Source organism: Macaca thibetana, chromosome 2, assembly GCF_024542745.1.
Source record: "Macaca thibetana thibetana isolate TM-01 chromosome 2, ASM2454274v1, whole genome shotgun sequence".
NCBI lineage: Eukaryota > Metazoa > Chordata > Mammalia > Primates > Cercopithecidae > Macaca > Macaca thibetana.
The window spans coordinates 26,493,727-26,513,646 of NC_065579.1; the positions used below are offsets into that span (position 1 = coordinate 26,493,727).

General features: G+C 37.1%; 1 protein-coding gene across 6 annotated transcripts in view; it reads left to right on the forward strand.

The window, feature by feature from the left end:
- ZNF385D (zinc finger protein 385D) overlaps positions 1 to 19,920 on the forward strand; it is a 985,910-nt gene that overhangs the window by 718,095 nt on the left and 247,895 nt on the right. For all 6 annotated transcript variants that reach the window (XM_050779485.1, XM_050779489.1, XM_050779487.1 and 3 more), the window contains one exon: positions 12,850 to 12,992. In XM_050779485.1, coding sequence (XP_050635442.1) covers positions 12,850 to 12,992 — 143 coding nt within the window. The remainder of the gene's footprint in view (positions 1 to 12,849; positions 12,993 to 19,920) is intronic.

The window sequence follows — 19,920 nt, forward strand, 5'->3', positions numbered from 1 at the left end:
GCAAGTACTAAAATCAATCAACCTATATATGAATAGGTTGAATTAGCTGCTACAGAGTACTTAATTTCATAGATTCCCGTTTCCACAACTAAAAAATTAAGTTATTAAGGGCTAACAGAATTACTATGAAAATTAACAACTTATGTATATATAAACTACTCGAAATTTAGAGTGGTTATTATTATTATTTTACTGGTTATCCTTATTATTTGAAATTGGGACTGCTTTAAATAATTCAGTCTATATGATCCACCATATACCAGCAGAATACGATTTCATTACCAGACTATTTTACTTTAATTGTTAAATTAAATTTTTCTCTTAGACATTTATTTAGGCCTGTGCTTTTCTAGACTCCCAAATTCTAAGGAATAGTAAGAGCATGAGCTTCTAGTAAATTTGCAGCCAAAGAAAAATCGGATGCAATTTCTGTGGCATTCTGCATTAGTTAGTTAATTCTGGCTCAGCCTGAGTTGAGTAAAATGGATGGGAATTCATTGTACAAGTCAAGATGTGTATGTGCCTCATGCCAAGTTCCAGATTTGTATATTTAGGCTGCAATTCACAAGAGGGTGAGAACATGATGATGTCAACCAGAAAAACCTGTGTTTTCTCATTAACCTTGGCCTCTGATCTTGTACTTCTGGTCAGTGCTGGGATTCTCATGGCCCAGGGACCTCCCCAAAGCCTCAGATTTAGCCTTTAATGCTCATTATCTCCACTGACATGGCTCCCAGCAATGACAAGTCCCACTGATTATTTGCCTCCTTTTCATGTGAGTTTAGCTTTAATCCTTCCATTTAACTGCCCTATTTTATGAAGTATTTTCTTTTATCATAATATAGATGTCCCTTTCATTATGTGTTGCATTGGTGATAGCTCCTTAACCCTGATATGAGGACTTCCTTCTACGTGGGGTTATAAGCAGTTTATCTTTTTTTCTGGATTTGTAAATCCTGTATCTGCTGTCTCCTGGCCATTTGAATGTGAAAATGTAGGTCCTTTCCTTGGAGGCAATTTCTGCTCCCATCAATTGTTCTTTAAATTTGGTGGAAATCAGGACTTGGTAGATATTTGAAAAGGAAAGAGGTATAATACAGCAAAAACAAAAACAAAACAAAACAAAAAACAAAACCAACAGATATGGGCTTTGAAACCAGCACTATCTGGTTTCTAATTCTACCTAGCTCTACCATTTAGTGAGTGGTTTATTTTGAGTAAGATGATCTTGCTAAACCTCCTTTTCTTCACCTGTAAAATGAAAATAAGGATATATTCATTGTTTATACAAATAATGTATGTAAAGTTATCTAGCAAAGAACCTAGACCATAATATACGCTCAAAGGGGCAGGACTCCTTATAAAAATAAAATATTGTTGTGTGGATCTTCTTGTTTGCAATCATTTAATAAGCATTTTATTTCTCTTCCATTTAAAGTAAATCCTTTTCGGGATTTCACAATTACTACAGTTCCATTAGGAACTGATTTTACATCTTCTCCAAAGACTAAATGTTTCAGAATTAAAAGAAAATATAAAGTAAGGTTTGTTTTAAGCACAACCTGCCAGAAGAAACAATCACATTGAGGCCGAGACTAAACAGAGCTCAAGTCAGCTCCACAGGGAATGTGCTTGAGGAAATTGAAATCAGAATATCTTTTTGGTATTATAGAGTTTGTAAGAATGTTCACCAAAGCAATGGAATCCAAGAACTCACAGTTCCTAAACCGTGGAAGCTAATGGATACTGCAAATGCTAGACATGCGCTAAATATAGGCCCTTAAAACAGTGACAGTGTGGTATTCACTGTTCTTAATAAATTTTATTTAATTTGATGATGGTGACAGTGACATGACAACAACAGTTAGATTTCCTAGGGAATTTGTGCCATGGTCTTTATGAAATAAAATTAGATTAAAATGTGGAAAAAATCACAATGGAACATTGAGTGAAAACATTCACAATCAAGTGAATGCTTTTAGAGAGCTATCATCATTAATTAGAATTAGTTATGTTGAATGCAAACTTAGTTTCTATTTTGTTCTTCTAAACTATGCAGGCAAAATAAAAGGGACAACTGAACAAATAATGAGTTGATACAAAAAGAATACAAATCTAATACCTATGGAAAAACACATGATTATCTGGTAGACTCAACATATGGATAATCTACAATATACTGGATTATAAACATTATAAACTTGTGGAGGCAAGGTGCTTATGAGATTGCTTCTTGAATAATCCTTTGCCTTACAAATGATTGCCTCTTAGTATATACTGATTTGATTTGCTTTGGTAAAGTTTAATCGAAACTAGCTTTTTGTTTATACATTTTTTCTCTACCACCTTTTATCAAAAAAGTGGCAATCTCTGAATAAAATGTAGATATAAGAACTTACACTCTGGACGCAGAATGTTTGTTGACAAATCCTGGCTCTACCACTTACTAACTGCATGAACTTGAGCAATTGTTTTAACCTTACTATTGCTCCATTTCTTTATTCACTAGACTATTAAATGATCAAAGGAGCTATCCTACAGAGAGGACCTAGTACAGTACCCAGTGTATGGAAGTAGAAATAATATTGCTTTTATGCCACTGGAATCATGGGGAGTTGTTTACGAGATAGCATAAATTTACACCTAAAAATGAAATCCATGTTTGAGAAACTTACATAGAGGAAAAGATGTTAATAAAATGCGTAGGACTTAGTGTGTTTGGGCCATTTATTTTTCTGAAGAAAACAATAATGGGAGCTTAATTGCACTAAAAATCTTTGATAAAATGTTTCTCGCCTTTTAGCAGTGTACTCCAATAAACTCTGATAGTTTAATCCCCTTTTCTTTTCTAGTTCTTCAGAGAAGCTGCTGGTTTGTAAATGTACACCATTGTTAGTTTGGACACAATAAAAAAGGGGTACAATATCTCAACAGGCTGTGATGATTCAACTTCATTTATTCATTTATTTACTCACCCATTTTTTCATCCATCCATCCATTTCTAACACAATACACAAGTCACTTAATAGATACCAGGAACCTCCTAACACATAGAAGTCAAGAAAGAATGGAACAGATATTCTTCTTAACAAACAGCTTCCTCATATAGGGAGGCAGACACAGAGTCAAGTAAGTCTAGTAATGTTGGCTAGAAGGAAGCCTGTGCAGGCCCGAGCAGGGCCCCAGGGAGTGATCTTTCTCCAGAGATGTCCAGGAAATACTGAATAGAGAAAGTCGTGCTTGAGCTGCATCCTGCACCGGGAATACATGATTGGTTTTCTTTGCCATACTTCGATGTAGGTTTCAAGAGCAAGTTGGGTGCAAAGTAACTTAGATAACCCAAATTACATTGCTTACTATGCTTTCAGGGGTTATAATTTACATTTTATGATTCACATTTTGGGGTCTAAATTGCTAGTTGAAATGTGACATTCCAAAAGTGAGTTTTATTAGATATTCTGGATTGAATCAGTTCCTTTCTATGCCTATGAGACTTATGTACCCATACGTATAGTGTCCCACTCTACTTTTCCTTCCCAGTCAAAGTTTTCAGGATAATTATCTCCACTGGTCTCCATTATGATACCCTCACTCATTCCTCACCCTCCTCAAAAGTGGCTTCTCTTTAATGTGACCCACATAAATGACTGCCCTTAAATGGCTCATAAAGGTCACCAAAAATCTCCATGACATTAAATCTATCAGACATTACCATCTTACTTGATCCTTCTGCAGCCTGAGACAATGTTGACCATTCTTTCCTTTTCTAAACAGTCTCTCCCTTTTGCCCAGCCCCACTGGCACAGAGAAGTTCATGCAGGCAAGTCACAGTTGAGAGGTACAGATCATGAATAAACAAGACCATGTAACAAGACTTTAGCATCATTTTTTCTTTTTAAAGAGTGAGATGACCAAAGCCTAGATATCATGAGTGAAATTTCCCAGAGAGACAGATATAGTAAGGCAGGTTTAACTGCCTACATTAGCTCAGTTTAAACACTTGACCATTAATGAGACTAGATTTTGACACAATTTGTTAGCAGAAATGAAAACTTTGTGATTGTACTTCCAAGGGTTATCAGATACTAATAAACACTCATTTGCCCTAGGACTGGCTCCTTTATGCATGCTTGGTTCAAAGATGTGGTATCATTTTTATCTAAGCACACATTATTCATTAGTATTTATTTAATCATTAACTTTTTTAAAATTTAGGTTGTTCTTTGAGTATTGTCATCATTGTTCACACATGAAGACTCATAGACTGCCATGGTCATCTCTAGAAATGGACGATGATTCCTTTCTGGCATGGTCACGACAGTGTCTGGCTTCTGACAGTGACACATTCAGTTCTGAGAAAACTCTTCTCCTCAATCTAAAAAGTCGAAGGACCCAGGAGAAAGCAAGAGTTACTCTCCCATCAGCAATTCATTTTGAAACAGACTGTATCAAGCATCTTATCTGCAAATTATTTGCTGCTTGAGAACATTGCTTTGCACTGGAACTGTAATGTCCAATAGCCCCTTCTGTGAGAATGGAAGTGTTTTACATCTGCAATATGCAATACAGAAGCCTCTAGCCCCATGTGGCTATCAAACATTTGAAATGCGGCTAGTGTGACTGAGAACTGAATTTTTTTTATTTTTACTAAGTTTAATTAATTTAAATTTAAAATAGTCACATGTGGCTGTCTAATGGCCACCATATTGGACATCCCAGCATGATACCTCTTTTATTAGTTATAATTGATGGTGTGAAATTAAATTTTAAGAAATTTCTCTTGAGGGAAAGTTTGTGATTTTATATTCTATATCACTAGCGGTAAACTTGAGAGGAATTTTCCAGGCAAAATCTTTTGATTTCCTATAAAGCAGGCACCTGTCCTGAATTATTCACTATCTACCTGACAAAGGGGCAGCAGTATAGAGGGATATTTGGGGTTAAATATTTAAAACTCCTTGCCTGACACTCCTAACATAATTTTTCTCTATTATGTTCCGGGTATCAGAAATTGTCATCAAAGTTAGTTAAATAAGTGAGAGATCCCACTTTTCTTCTAGTGGAGACCTTGATTCAGGATATTGGCAACTGGATGATATCAGTGTTTTGATTTTGGTCATGGCATTTAATGACAGTGACCGATAAAATACTATTAGTGCTTCTTTCCTAGCTTCCTTCCAAGTGTGTTGAGGTGACTTACTGGAATATTTAAATACCACAACTGAAAATGAAAAAATAATTTGGACAAGGGGAAAACCCAGATCACTTTCATGTGATTTCTTTCATGAGAAAAGATCAAATCACTGACCATTGACATGGGCAAATGTTTTTGAATCAGTATTTCCAGAATGGAGGTCCAATTGCCCTGACTCATACTCCCATTCTCACCTCATTCCTCTCTGTGGTCAAAAGCAGGATGTATGAGACAGCAGTCACCATCCTGTGTGGATTAGGGCTGACAACTTGCCCTTATGGGATCAGACCTTGTTTCAACATTTGAGTTGACCTGCTAAGGCCAGTTCACTTTAGGTCAATGAGGAGCTTTATCCTAAGGTAGCAAGTGCTGGATCAACTTTCTGAAACCTAGTCAGTGAATCAACAATCCTAAACAGAGGAAGGGGGTGGGGGGAACAAAAAAAAAAAAAGACAAAAGAAAAACACAACAAAAGAAAAATCGTTACCAAATCATACTACATGTAAATATTATGTCAAAATATGTTTGTAGTTATATCATTCTGTTGCGAACAGAGATGGGAATTGGATGGAGCTTGGATGACTAAGGTTTAAGGAAACATGGTAAACACACAATTTGCCTAGACAAAGAGTAAAAAATCCCACCAGGGGAATTGCCCATTGAATATTTGAGAGGCAGACATGCCAGGGAATGTGGCAAACACATATTTATTTATCCAATTTGGCCAGTAGATGTTAAAGAATGTAAATTTGAGGGGTTTTGAAATATATTTGATATGATATTCACATCTTTCTGGATTCTTCTTCAAATATAAGGCAGTGCCAGCATGTTCCCATGCTGGGGATAAAAATCAGGGATAAATACTGAATATTCCTTTACAAGGAATGTAATCCTTCCTCCCTCCTTCCCTGCCTCCCTCCCTTCCTTCCTTATAAAAACCTTTCTTTAATAAAAATTGCTGGCTTTATCAAATTATGTCTGGGAACTAATTTGACAAAATGATTCTGTAAGGTGTTTTTTTAAATTGTTATTTTGTTTTTATCATATTGTTGTTTTAGTTCAAAAGCTATTTGTATCAGTACATTAAAAATCATTAGGGTTGCTCAGTTTCTTTCTGGTAAGATATTTTGCTTCCTAGAAGCTTGACTTTTGATTTTATAAATTGGATATTATAAGAGATACCTGGCAGAATTGGGTGTTTTAAAGGAATTAAGAGGATAGGAGGCTAATCCATGCCAATTAATGAATAGATGTATTAAATTATCTACATTCTCTAGCTTTACTCCCACCCTGGCTGGCCAATTCCATTAATTACAGTACTCCATAGCCAACATTTTGGCCAAATCAAGTTTTGCTTTTTTAACTGAAGAATGATGATATTCTTAAATTTGGAAAGGTGAGCTTTATTTTTCATAAATGTTTGCAGCCTGCAGGCTGGCTATTCTGACAGGCTGGGAGGCATAGCCTCCAGGCAGAAGCCAGAAACAGACACTTCAAGGAAGGGACAAAGGGAACAGGAATTTATGCTGAAAGAGGTGGCCAAATACATGTATAATAAGCTATATAACGAGTCATGAATATTTATGAAAGTAGAAGATGTACATGCACAACTGAGCTCTGTGCCTCTCCATGGGACCTGTGTTCAAAAAATGGCGATGTTAGCATGATCCAAGGCTGAAGTCTGGAGCCCTCTGATGTCAAATAGCATAGCAGAGGACACAAAAACCTTCACTGTGTATTCTCCCTAGACTGGCCAGAAGCACTCTGCCATCAATAGTCTCTTATCCAGAAGGAATGCTGGTCCATTGTTTTGCGGAAACTGTAAAAGGGAGCAGCATCAGTTGTTTGGTTGAAAGGGCTAGTTTCTGGTTAGCCCATAGGGAAGAAAGGCTAATGGCTGTTAGTGAGGGAGGGGGTGTAAGTAGGTGTGTCTGATCTCCCATCCCTTCATGGCTGATAACTCAGTTTTCAAGGTTTCTTTGGGTTCTCCTTGGCCAAAGTGGGTTCGTTCAGTTGGCAGGTGGGCGGGGGGATGCTTAGGATTTCATTTTATTTCTCAGCCTTTATGCCATTATTTATTTTCTACTTCTTATTAGTAGGATCAGATCTAAAGTTTTTATGCCCACTATCACATAGACCCCTGAATTCCTATAGTGAGTCCCTCTCTTGCCCCATGGACATAGCAAATTCTAACTGAAATATTTGAAAATGGATTTGAATAATTATCAATTTTTATCAAATTAGTTGCTTATTAAATACTTAGGATCTAATATTATACAAAATGCTCTATATGATTTCCTGCTATATGTGAATGTTTGGAGTTTAGTAATGTAATCATAGCTTATTATTGAAATACACATAATTAAAATATAGGTAAGTATATATTTCAATATAAATAAATGCATATATATTTTAATATAAATAAGTAGATATATTTCAATACAGATAAGTTGATGATGAAGGGAAAAGATACTAAACATACTATAGAAATTATCCTGTCAGGAAATTAGATGTTTCTGCTGTTTTCTATAAATATATACATATTTTAATGATGCACAAAATTCTCCACTGGCATGAATATTTAACAGTGGCAATCCCTGATCATTTTGAACTTCAGTTTTGTCACCTGGGGAAATGAAAGATTAAATAGTAGATGAAGGTTAAGGTTAAGATGGAGTTGTCAGGCAGAATATCTATGACTGACGAACACTGAATGGATCGAGTGCAGAAGTTCAAGGTTAAAAGAGTTGTATTATGGAAAGAACACCACCTCACTCTCATGGAGTATTTCCATATATTAATTTACAAAGTACTCTCTTATTGTGATCATTCTTCTGAGGCAGTCATGATAAGCAAAGAGAAAAAAATGAAGGTAGCTTTAAAATTACCTTGACTGACTGCTTTCAGAAAGCCTCAGTAGCTGCTTTGGAAGTTCTTTGGTTCATTAAAAAATATATTTCTCATGTGGTGAGCACCAATTGGTCAGGAACTATGTTAGGGCACTTTATATATATTATCTAATACAATAAGTTTCAACTGACAACCACTGGTTTAGAGTTCCTATTTATCTGTATGAGTTATCAAAACAAACATGTCTAAATTTACATATTAATTTGCTTTTCAAAAATGCAAACTTCTGAAATGAATGTATCTTACTTTCTCAGTCTCTATTAACAAATACTTAGGAATTAGTTACTCTGTTTTTTTTTTTCAAATTCACAAGTTAGTACTTTTGTGAATATGCAGCTCTTATAAATTGACCAAAGCAATATTTATTATGTTTATTCTGTAGTTCACTATTTGCAACTTAAATTCTAAACATATACTAACGAAAACATCAAAAGAGGAGGGAGAAGAATTTTGTGAACATTAATGATCACTTAATTTACCTTAATTATTCAATACCTTATTCAGTATTAATTACTATTCTTGTACTAATAAACGTTTTTGTCATTTGTCGACTTTAATGTCATATAACAAATTTTGGTATAGAGAGATAGTAACTTCTCTGAAATCAGACTAATTTGTTAAAACTGTGTAATAAAATAGCATAGGCTATGAAATATGTGGTACTAGATATAGACAGAGTTTGTATATTTTTCTGACCCTAATCCATTGAGGCTTTAAAAGACCTGCCTCAAATTAAGAATATTAATATTTCCAGAAGTGTGACATTCCAATGAATAAAGTGACATTATTGGTAAACATTAATGACAAAACTTCCTCACCTATAGAAATGTCTACAAATTTATTATATATTTTCATGTTTATAGTTATCAAGGTAATTTTATGATAAGTAAAATAATAAACGTGTATTCATATCTTAAATGTAATCATTTCTATTTAAATATGGGGAAATGAAATAGCTATTTTCTCAAAGAGAGTATTTTAGTTTGCTTTACAGATGAAACATATTATATGTGCCAGTTTTGATTTTGCACTATTTGCAAACAGTATTCTTGTTGCTGAGCAAGTACAGATTGGTACAAGTAAAATATTTTAGGACGAATCCAGATTTCAAAAGCAGAAATGTTAGCCACAGATAATTTTGAAGAGGTAGCTTCAATTTCGTGCCTCAATATCAGTGCTATAGGTTTGGAGGCAAGCATCTATTTTAGAATAAAGCAATTTTATATTTTACTTAAACACCTGAATTGCTGTATCCTGGTGTCACAGATCAAGTTATTCCTAAAGTGAGCTCTGAGACTTTACTGGGGAGTGCTCATGGAAACATCATTTGTGAGAAGTGAGGGATACAGGATTGGGAAGAGGAAGGAGCTGGACTGTGATGTAGTCACAGCAGAGGCCTCAGCCTACCCTAGATGCCATTAGCAACTTTGGAGGTAAAATAGAGCTTCAGAGTTTTCCTGCTTTGAGACAAGTGGGCAAAGCCAGTAGACTCCTGCATGAATCAGTGATTGCTTGAGGCTATCAAATCCTCCACTTAGGAGGGTCACCTTAGGTGAGGCAGCTCCCTTTGGCCCAGGGCAATTTGTAAAGAGGCTCTTGGGCTAGGGACATCAGCCACCAGCACTCCAAGCAACTGAGAGGAGTGCCTTGGTGCTGAAAGGGGCTCTGGGAATCAGACCCACAGCAACCCCTACACCTGTATTTGCATAGCAAATAGTCTAAAAATATGTAGCCACACATCCTCTGCTTTCCTATAATCTTATACATTGCTCCTTTCTAACAGGTGAGAAGAGATGAGCTTAAATATTTTTTTGAACTTTCTAAGGTTTTTATGACTCTTCTTTGATGTTTTTTTTTTAATCCCCTAGGAAGGAAACTCTAGTTGCAACACTGAAAGAGGACCTTGAACTGTTTATACAAGTATAAATGAAATAGATATCCTAAAAGAGAGAATGGGAAATTAAATTTACCTGATAATTGAACGGACATATTTTTATTATTTATGTCTCTCATTGTGCTAGATAAAAAATCAGCTCGAGCTATTCCTTCACTTCTTTGGATACCCTAAACCAGAGGAGGACTTAAAATGAAACAATTGTAGAATATTTTCTTGCTAAATTGCATCCTTGTTATTATAAGCATGGAATTTTCTGCGGAAGCAAGATAAACAACTGAAGAGTTTATCAACATTTTTTTTTTCTCTACATGATGTTATGTTGTTAACCCTTACCTAATTTCTGAAATCTTAGAATCAAACCAAGTGAATGTAAATGAATATCCTTTGCAAAGAATGATGTGTGACACAAATGAAAGTAATTTAGGGCTGGGCATGGTGGCTCACACCTGTAATCCCAGCACTTTGGGAGGCCGTGGTGGGTGGACTGCTTGAGCTCAGGAGTTTGAGACCAGCCTGGCCAACATGGCAAAAACCCATCTCTACTAAAAATACAAAAACTAGGTGGTCATGGTGGCATGCTCCTGTAGTCCCAGCTACTCGGGAGGCTGAGATGAGAGGATCAGCTAAGCTCAGGAGGTTGAGGCTGCAGTGAGCCATAATGGTGCCACAGCACTCCAGCCTGGGCAATAGAGTGAGATCCTGTCTCAAAAACAACAACAACAAAAATAAAAGTAATTTAAAATTGCTTCTTAAATTTCACCACATCACTGATTTCAACCAAAGCTTACTTTACTTCTGAGTTTTTGTTTTTGAAACAGAGTCTTGCTCTGTCGCCCAGGCTGAAGTACAGTGGTGCAATCTCGGCTCACTGCAACCTCTGCCTCCTGGGTTCAAGTGATTCTTCTGCCTCAGCCTCCGAAGTAGCTGGGATTACAGGTGTGCACCCCACATTTGGCTAATTTTTGTATTTTTAGTAAAGATCGAGTTTCTCCATGTTAGCCAGGCTGGTCTCAAACTCCTGACCTCAAGTGATCCATCCGCCTTGACCTCCCAAAGTGCTGGGTTTACAGGCATGAGCCACCACACCCGAACTTACTTCTGAGTTTTTTAAAGATGCACCATCTAAAAAGTTATTTTGGGTTTTAAACTTTTTATTAAAAGAGAAACGTTTAACAACACTAAACTCATGATAGGTCTATCACCAAAGTTTTGCGCATGCCCTCTCTAAAAATGGTTACACACTCACACTCAATACACTACCAAGTGGACAATAAACTAAGTTTATAGTGTGCTCTGGTGAATGTAGACTTGTTATATTTCGTTGTTATCTCTATTTGTTTTGACATCTGCCCTTTATTTAGTGCCTTGTGCTACTTTGCAAATTAGTTTACTGATTATAGACTTCAGTTATTGACTTTGCTATTGTTGGCCGTGCTATTATTATTTCAAGGAAGAAGGTAAGACAGTGGGGGAAAATACAGTTTTTCTTAATTTGGCTCCAGCTGATTTTATACCTGGGAGCAGGAGAGCTGATGGTTCTTGTGTATGGTTAATTAAATCCTGTGCTGATGGCTTCTGTTACAGGTACTAAGTCATCTAGCTTGTTAGCAGATCCTCTGTGGCCCCATAGGGTTGGATTTATCATTGGGGAATCATTTTCAGAATGTTAATTTTGTGCTCAGGTAACTGATTGAGGGCAAGATGATGTTCTGTGTGCAGTTGGCCAGAGAGTTTGTTGTGAAATTTGTAAAGGCAATTTATACGAGGAGACTGACTCTACCTTGTTTTTAAAAATGAGATGGCAGGCAAGTGGCACAAGCATGTCTCCTAGAATTCTTTACTGTTAGACAGAAAAATAGCCCATTGCATTTTGTTTTCCTAATGCTTGTTGGATTCTTACCAGCAGGTTTTTACAGTCTGTTGCTTGCCTCTCAGATTAGAAGAATGCTGGCATATTTTAACAGTTCCCTAGGATTCAAACAGCCTTTAATTAACAGCAAATTGATGTTCTGGAATGTTACCAAAATATGGGAGACTGAACACTAAAGATGGGTTTCCATCCTTCCAGCTCCTGAGTGTGGTGGAGTCCTATAACAGGGGGCAAAGGTATGTGCTCTCTTGCAAAAGGCTGGCTACTTACTGGCATGCAAAGGGGATGTCTTTGTTGGCATAATATTCCCACTGCCTGCTCAACAGTGGCCATCTAAATTCCACCTACTCCTGACTGGGAGGAAGGCAGGGAGTTGTTGAATAATCAGAGCTGTAGGGGTGCTGAACAGTTCAGACATCGTAGCACTGGTTTTGCTGGTTTTTAATCCTCCAGTTGCTAGAGCAGTAAGGTACAGCTGCCTGAGTTTGAGGTTAAATTTCTTGTATGTGCCAGGTTCATGTCATCGTGCTGCCAGAGTTTTGGATGTGGTAGCAAAGAGCAGTTCTGTAAAATAATCACTCAGACTTAATGCATATTGTGAGTGCTTTAGTTTTCAAAGAGGGATGGGCACATGATGAAGGGGTCTTCCCTTTGAATTCAGAGATCTTGGTTGCAAATTTGTGACTGACCCAATCTGGAGCTCTAGGCAGGAAAATAAAGACAGGTTGGGGCATTTGAAATGTTGATGTTACTTACATAACCAGATAGTTATAATCAAAGGAAAACGGAGCAGTTCAACTAGCTCGCTCTGCCTAATGGCAAATTTGCTCATTGGCCAGTTCCCAGTTGAGGTCAATAGAGTCCATGTCTTGTTTTTTCCAGTGACCCACAAAGCTGGCCTTTTTGTCTCAAAAGCAACTTTGGTGTTTTTTTCCATGGTGGTGTCCCTGATTGCTCCCTTTGCTCTGGTCTTCACAGGTGGTACATGCCAGAGTCCTGCTCTCCCGGCCCTTGTCCGTCCACCAGCCCCTCCTCTGCAACCATCGCTGGATATTAAACCATTTCTTCCTTTTCCTCTTGACACTGCAGCTGCAGTCAACCTGTTCCCCAATTTCAATGCGGTAAGTACCTGCCGGATTTGTCTTTGCCTGAGTGGAAGGTATTGGAAAACCTTAAAGGCCAGGGTTGATTTGGTCACTGCCTCCATTTTGCTATATTGTTCATTGCATGGTTTGTCTAGAAGCCATAATGAAGTTAGTTGTTTGCCTGGTTAGGAAAAATCCCCAGAACCAGGCTCCTTCAAGGAAAATGAGAAGAGATTCGATCCGATTGGGTTGATCATGACTTGATGTCTCCCCTCTAGTGTCTTCTGGGCAAGTGCAACAAATCTATAGCTTTGTAGGCATACATCCAAACTGAAACAATGTATTTATTAGAGAGAACATTAGAATTTCAGTACATATTTTAAAAATTAAAAATGTGTTTCTTCTATCTGCTTTAATTTCCAAATCTGTTACGTTTCTCTAACTTAATAAATAGGACCTTGACAATGACAGCAGTGATTATGTTTCAGGTATACAGCACTTTCTTCCCACCATTAACTTAAAACAACTCAGGGTTCTGGTAGCAAGAGTTTTAGTGTGTGTTATTGTTGCCCAAGTTAACTCTCATATTTCTTTGTTTCTTTGGGCTTTGTCAATAGCCTCTCAGCACAGGTTCAATTACTTTCTTACCTCTATTTTCACTTTTAAGATATCTTTTTGTAAGTTGGCAGATGCATCATTTTCATCATCATGTGTTTCTTTTTCTGCAATCAGAGTATTCTTAGGATGAAAATTGAAATAAGGGTTGAAAAAGTTAGAAACAAGTAAGTGACATTTTTTTTTGAATATTATCTATTCAGCCTTCAGATAACAACAGTGGTTGTTATAAGGCAAGTCTGAGCTTGTCAATGACAGGACATGTCAGTGCAACCAGAGCAGGAAGGATTAAGATGAGAGGTCACTAAATGTCCAGTGATCTAAATAATACAGCTTTCTCATTGCAATATCTTGTCCCATGATGGATTTAAAAATATATATATTTGGCTCACAATTAAATAATTCTTTAGGAGACAGCAGTGGGTCTTATTTTCTTTAACAGTACTTTGTCACATGGACTTTGGACATGTCAATGAGTCAGTACAGTTATATGCTAGTCCTTGCTAAAAGGCAAGGGAGAATCAAAATGACCCCTTTGCTTTTTGTAGCGAGAGGAATTTTCCAAACCTTGTTTTGAAATTGATATTTCATAAATAAAGCAACATAAAGATCTCCTTTACAAAATACAGGTTTCTAATTCTAGGTGTTTCATTAGAGTAGAGGAAACCGGCTCCGCATCAAATTCCCTTATTCCTAAATGACTACACTGAAGTCCTCTGGGTTCCCTTTCCCTGATTTCTTGCCTGCTCTTCTGTTAAGTGGTTTCCTGGCACAGCCTTGTGTCCCAGACACCCAGGGGATTAACCATCAAGGTGCTTTTTCTGGCCTCTGAGACCACTTGGCATCCCATCCCATGTCAGCTTAAGAGCATTTTAGGTAAAATTCCTGGAAGGCCATAAAAGGCTGGATTTAAAACTTTTGATTTGCCTCTTGGGAAATATTAATAACAAAGTGATTAATTTGATTGACAATGAATATCATTTAACATAAAACAAAGATGAGTGATGTGTTGAGCTACATGACCCTGAGCAAATCTCTTTATCTTCTTTGCTGCTGTTCCCTCATCTTTAAAATAAAAGGTGTGGACCTGATAGTCTCTTCATTGGGAGGTTATACCATTCAGAAATTTGTAGGTTTTTTTCGTGGGCAAAGGCAGCATTGTGTGGTGGTCAAGCTGAACTCTGTAGCTACACTGACTAAGTTCAAATTTCAGAACTGCCTCTTACCACAGATATGACCTTGAATGGGTCCCAAGACTCCCATGGGCCATCATGTCTTCATCCATATAATGGGACTAATAATATAATATGCCTCATCGGTCTGTGGTAAGGGTTGTATGGGTTAAATCATTTAGAATGGGGCTTGGTGTATAACAAGCACTATCTGAGTGATAAGCAGCATGCTCATAAGTAGCTTGTAAACCCTTCTGATTCTGAATTGACAGTTCCTTGGCTAACTGATTGCAAAAGTTTGACTCGATTCTTTTTCCTCTATCACGGATTTTAACTTGTGTTGATGTTTATTCTACTTAAACCAAGAGGCCCTCTGTTGCTCCAACTATTGCTTTTTCCTTGGTTATTCCCTTCCAGTGCTAGTCAAGATATAGCCAGACAAGGATGAAGTCATTCTTTGCTTCCAACTGAAGTGAATTGTTGGAAAGCCCATAATAAGGTAGCTTTTGACTGAGAATTAGGGCATAGAACATCTCCTTCAGTAACAGTCTGAGTTCTTGATTTTGCAGCAGATGTGAATCACAATCCAAAAATTCGGTATGTATAAAACATAATTTTTACGGCCATAAATTGACTTTATTTCTCATTCAAGAGAGCCCATTTCATCAGGCTGGAGGGAAATCCACTCTAATTTTGTTTCAGGATATGCTAAGGTTTTGGACTCTATAATTATCTAACAGGTTATAAGGCTTTGGTGGGAGACTTCCTCTGATTATCAAGTTATTTATCCACATAGGCATTCATCAGATGGTCAGCATCTGGCTAGCATGGCCCTTTAGGCACCTGCCTCTCAGCTTGTTCTGTGCCATGCTTAGACACACAAACTTTGCAAGTCTGTCAGCAGTCCTTCCTACCTAGATCCACAACACAGCTATCCCTTCTTTGACGATAAGTGATGAACTCTGCCACCCAACAACTTTTACCCATATGACCTTTATAAAGCAAAGTCCATGATGATCAGAGACTGTCTGCCTGGTGATCAGAGACTATATTCTTCCCCTGAGGATATGAATATGCAGTCATCTCTCTATTTGGGATAGAGTTGGCAGAAACATAAAGGAAAACTTTTTAAATGTATGCTTATAAAATGTATAAAAATATAAGTGGATATCTCTGATTATTATCTTCCACAAGAGCATAAACCATGAGGTTTGGGTGTGAATCAGCAAGAATAATGAAATGTCTATAAAACTAAGCACAGTTAGGAGGGAAAGGAAACAGATGTAGAATCAGAACTGAGTTATGGGTATAAAAGAAGACATTCAATGAGACTATCAGGATCCCTTAGTCTCCTCAAAGACAACTTTTAACGAATCACAACAGAAGCTATTCCCTAGAAATGTATCCCTTGATGTTCTAACAGCTTTCACACAAAAGAAAGCTTTCCTGGAATTCCTCACGTATTTCCCACCCTGCCCTTTAATCTCTTAAGACATTAGAGTTTCAGTGCTTAAAAATATTCTGATCCCAGTGATCCAGTTCTGAATTTATATTTCTTGAAACAGTCACGGGAGTAGATAGATGATGTTTAGGAAAGAAATATTAGAAAGGGTCTTGAGCTTAGTTCATTCAGACAACTGCTAGTTATTCAGCAATTATTCAGCTAATTGTCTGGCATCATTATGTGCCAGAAACAGTGATAACAGATTATGTTATGACCTCTGCCATGAAAACAATTCAGTTTGTAAAGGTGAAGTTGACAAATAAGGAAATTTTTGTTAATAAAGTATGTTTATACGGAAAGATGTACAGCATACAATGTTAGCTTGAGTACAGGAGTGAATGGCTATATGGTTGTCTTAGTGAGGGCTGGGTGAAAAAAATAGAAACTATTCTAGGCATTTGAACAGGAAATAATTTAATATAAGGATTTAGGTGCATACAAAACCTTTGGGAGTATTCGACAAACAGGTCAGAGAAGACTTGCTGTCTCTCGTTTTTTTCTGTTCACTTTCATGGAGTCATGGAGTTGCAGACACAGGACACTCAGTAATCCCAGTTATTTCCATCCAAATTCTGTGAAATTCTTCTCTTTAGTGGCATCGAATACACATCTAAGATACCTGTGGCCATATAAGCCTCAGGCTTCCAGTCTTTGGGATGTAAAGCAGGGGTGGCCCTGGTGCTGAGATGCTACTGATAGAATGGAAAGCACTACGTAGAATCAGAAAAGCTGAATGTCTCTGTTACTGTGGACAAAGGCTAAATCTATCAGAGCCCCAGTGTCCTGTACAATAAAATAAAGAAATAATTTAAAAACCCAGATGCTTAGCTTTGTTATCAGAGATATAGCTGGCTTTTAAAATGCTAGAGATTGAAGGAGAATGGCTTGGGCCAGACTTTGGGATGTTGTTCAGAATGGAAGGTAATCATGAAAAAATGGCCACATTTTATGACAGTTTTCTCTTGGGGTCTCACCATTTCCCTTTAATTCTTTATTTTTCTAACATATTTTCTTCATATTCTAACTCATAGTTGTGACAATAATAAACTTTTAGAATGTCGTTGAAAAAGTACTACGTTTGGAGAATGTGTTCATGAGGACTGACTGAGCATGATTCCATGCCCCCATTCCTATGGCTGTATATCTAGTTGGTATAAAGATTAAATGAGGAAAACTGACTTTCTGTGCCTGCAGATGCCAGATACTCAGTAAATATTTAGTTATTCTGCCTTCTAGGAGATGCACAAGGAAGAGTGAGGAGGTCACATAGAAAGTAAAGAGGCAGAATAAAAGAGCAATAAAAGAGGATAACTATTTTGCTTTAGCTAGCTTTGGCTGATGGTTCTTTAACATTAAAAAATGTAAATTAGCATAGAAAATTTGACACTGTGCTGCTCCTCTGTATAACATGATTTTATCATGAAAGCAAGGGGAAAGAACAAAGAGAAGAGTGGGGAGAGAGGGAGATAAAGAGAGAAAGACAGAGAGAGAGAGAGAGAGAGAGAGAGAGAGATCAAGTCCTAGCAGCTGACTCCACTCTGGCTCTTCCTAGTTCTACAAAGGACCAACTGCTAGAAACTTGAGTATACTGTGAGGTCGGGTTTTGATCAACAAGTTGAGGAGTTTTATCCATTGGAGGACAGAAAAGTGAAATTTATATGATTTATAGCAGTGCTTCTCCTATGAAATCACAGGTAATCATGTTAAAAGAGCAGATTCTGAGTCAAAAGTTCTGAGGAGGGGCCTGAGATTTTGAACATATGTAGGCGGAGGGAGGGGAAGGCAGGAGAAAGATGAAATACATTAAACAATTTTTACATTCCCAAACAGTGGGGTTTTAAAAAATTTATTCAACAGATATTTATTGAATACCTACTATGTGCTAGGCCCTAAGGATTCAGTAGTGAAACTAACAAACTAAGTTCCTACAATTATGGAACTTACCTTCTGGTGTTTGTGTGGTGGGGTGTTGGGAAGAGGACGGATGGGGGAAATTTGAATTATCTATAGGTACAGCTGGATCTCAAGAATGATCCTTCTTGGTTGTATTTTAGCTTCCAGAAATGCCATGAGCCTTCCTTGTATGACATTGTTCAGGACTCTGGTTACAGCAGCCATTTATTGAATGCTTACTACATGCCAGATATCACTTGCATTTCAACTGATTAAAGGCCAACATTTTTCTATGAAATTTTAAAAGTTTTTGTGTGTGTCATGATCTCAAAAACGTTGCTGAGGAAAATACATAAATACGTATTTCATGGCCGGGCACGGTGGCTCACGCCTGTAATCCCAGCACTTTGGGAGGCCGAGGCGGGCGGATCACGAGGTCAGGAGTTTGAGACAAGACTGGCCAACATGGTGAGACCCCATTTCTACTAAAAATACAAAAAGTAGCCGGGCTTGGTGGCCCATACTTGTAATCCCAGCTACTCGGGAGGCTAAGACAGGAGAATCACTTGAGCCTGGGAGGCTGAGGTTGCAGTGAGCCGAGATGGCGCCATTGCACTCCAGCCTGGGCAACAACAGTCAGACTCCGTCTCAAAAAAAAAAAAAAGTATTTCATTTATTAATTCATTCAATGATTTCTTCCTTTTACAAACTTTTGAGTCCTACTCAATAATTCTGTATATTGAAAAATGTGACTACTTAAAATAACTGCATTTAAAAGCACCTGTTAAAACCATAACATTAACAAATATAATGAACAGTATGAGGAGGGAGAAGAGGTAATTTTTTACTGATTCACTTACTGGGCATTTATTAAGCACTGATAATGTGTCTGACTATAGTAGACACTAGACACTAGAATTACGATGGCAACAATAACAACACTGAGAAAGAGTAAAGGAGAAGAAGCAGGACAGTGAGGAGGAGGATAAAAAGAAGAGGGAGGAGGAAAAGCAGAAGGAGGAAGAATGGTTGTTTTACCTATGAAGTTGACATAGATGATTAGTACTCCTTTAAACATTCTCTTCTATCAGATACCAGAAAAACATCTAGATGTTAATAGATTAAACTGAACAGTGTACTCTACACAGGCAGGTACTCTCTAGAGTTTGCTTCATTTGCTGAAAATGAGGTGTAGTAGTTAAATCATTCTATAAAGAACTATAATTAAATGCTTAAAGCTCTTTAAAAGTAAATGCTACCTGAGTTCAAAGGAAGGAAAGGTAACTTGGAGGTGGCCAAGGAAAGCTCTATGGTAAATGTTAAGGTTTGCTTTGGAATCTGAGATAAATACCATATGTATATTTTTTATTAAGGTAACTGTAGTATAGAACATGAAACATAGCAAAGACTCAACACAAATTTTTTGAATGAATGAATAGAGTGGAATAGACACATATATAGGTAGATAGGTAATAGATATAGATAAATAAAAAGACAGGAAAAACACATAACAGATAATTGATAGAAGAGAAATAGCCATAACATTTGTACCATAAGTAGTGTAATTCATGGAAGTGTGCCAATACAAAAGAAAAATTCTAAGCACTCACTGTTTTATGCGTTAGATAACTGACATCAAACAGAAATTATTAATTTAATCACTTATTAGGAAAGACTCGAGTCATCTCCTTAATTTGCATCTGTAATTTTAAGTTGGCTTATGTGTTTGTTTACTGTGGTTAATAATAGGACAGTGATGTAAAAATCCCAGTGGTTGCCC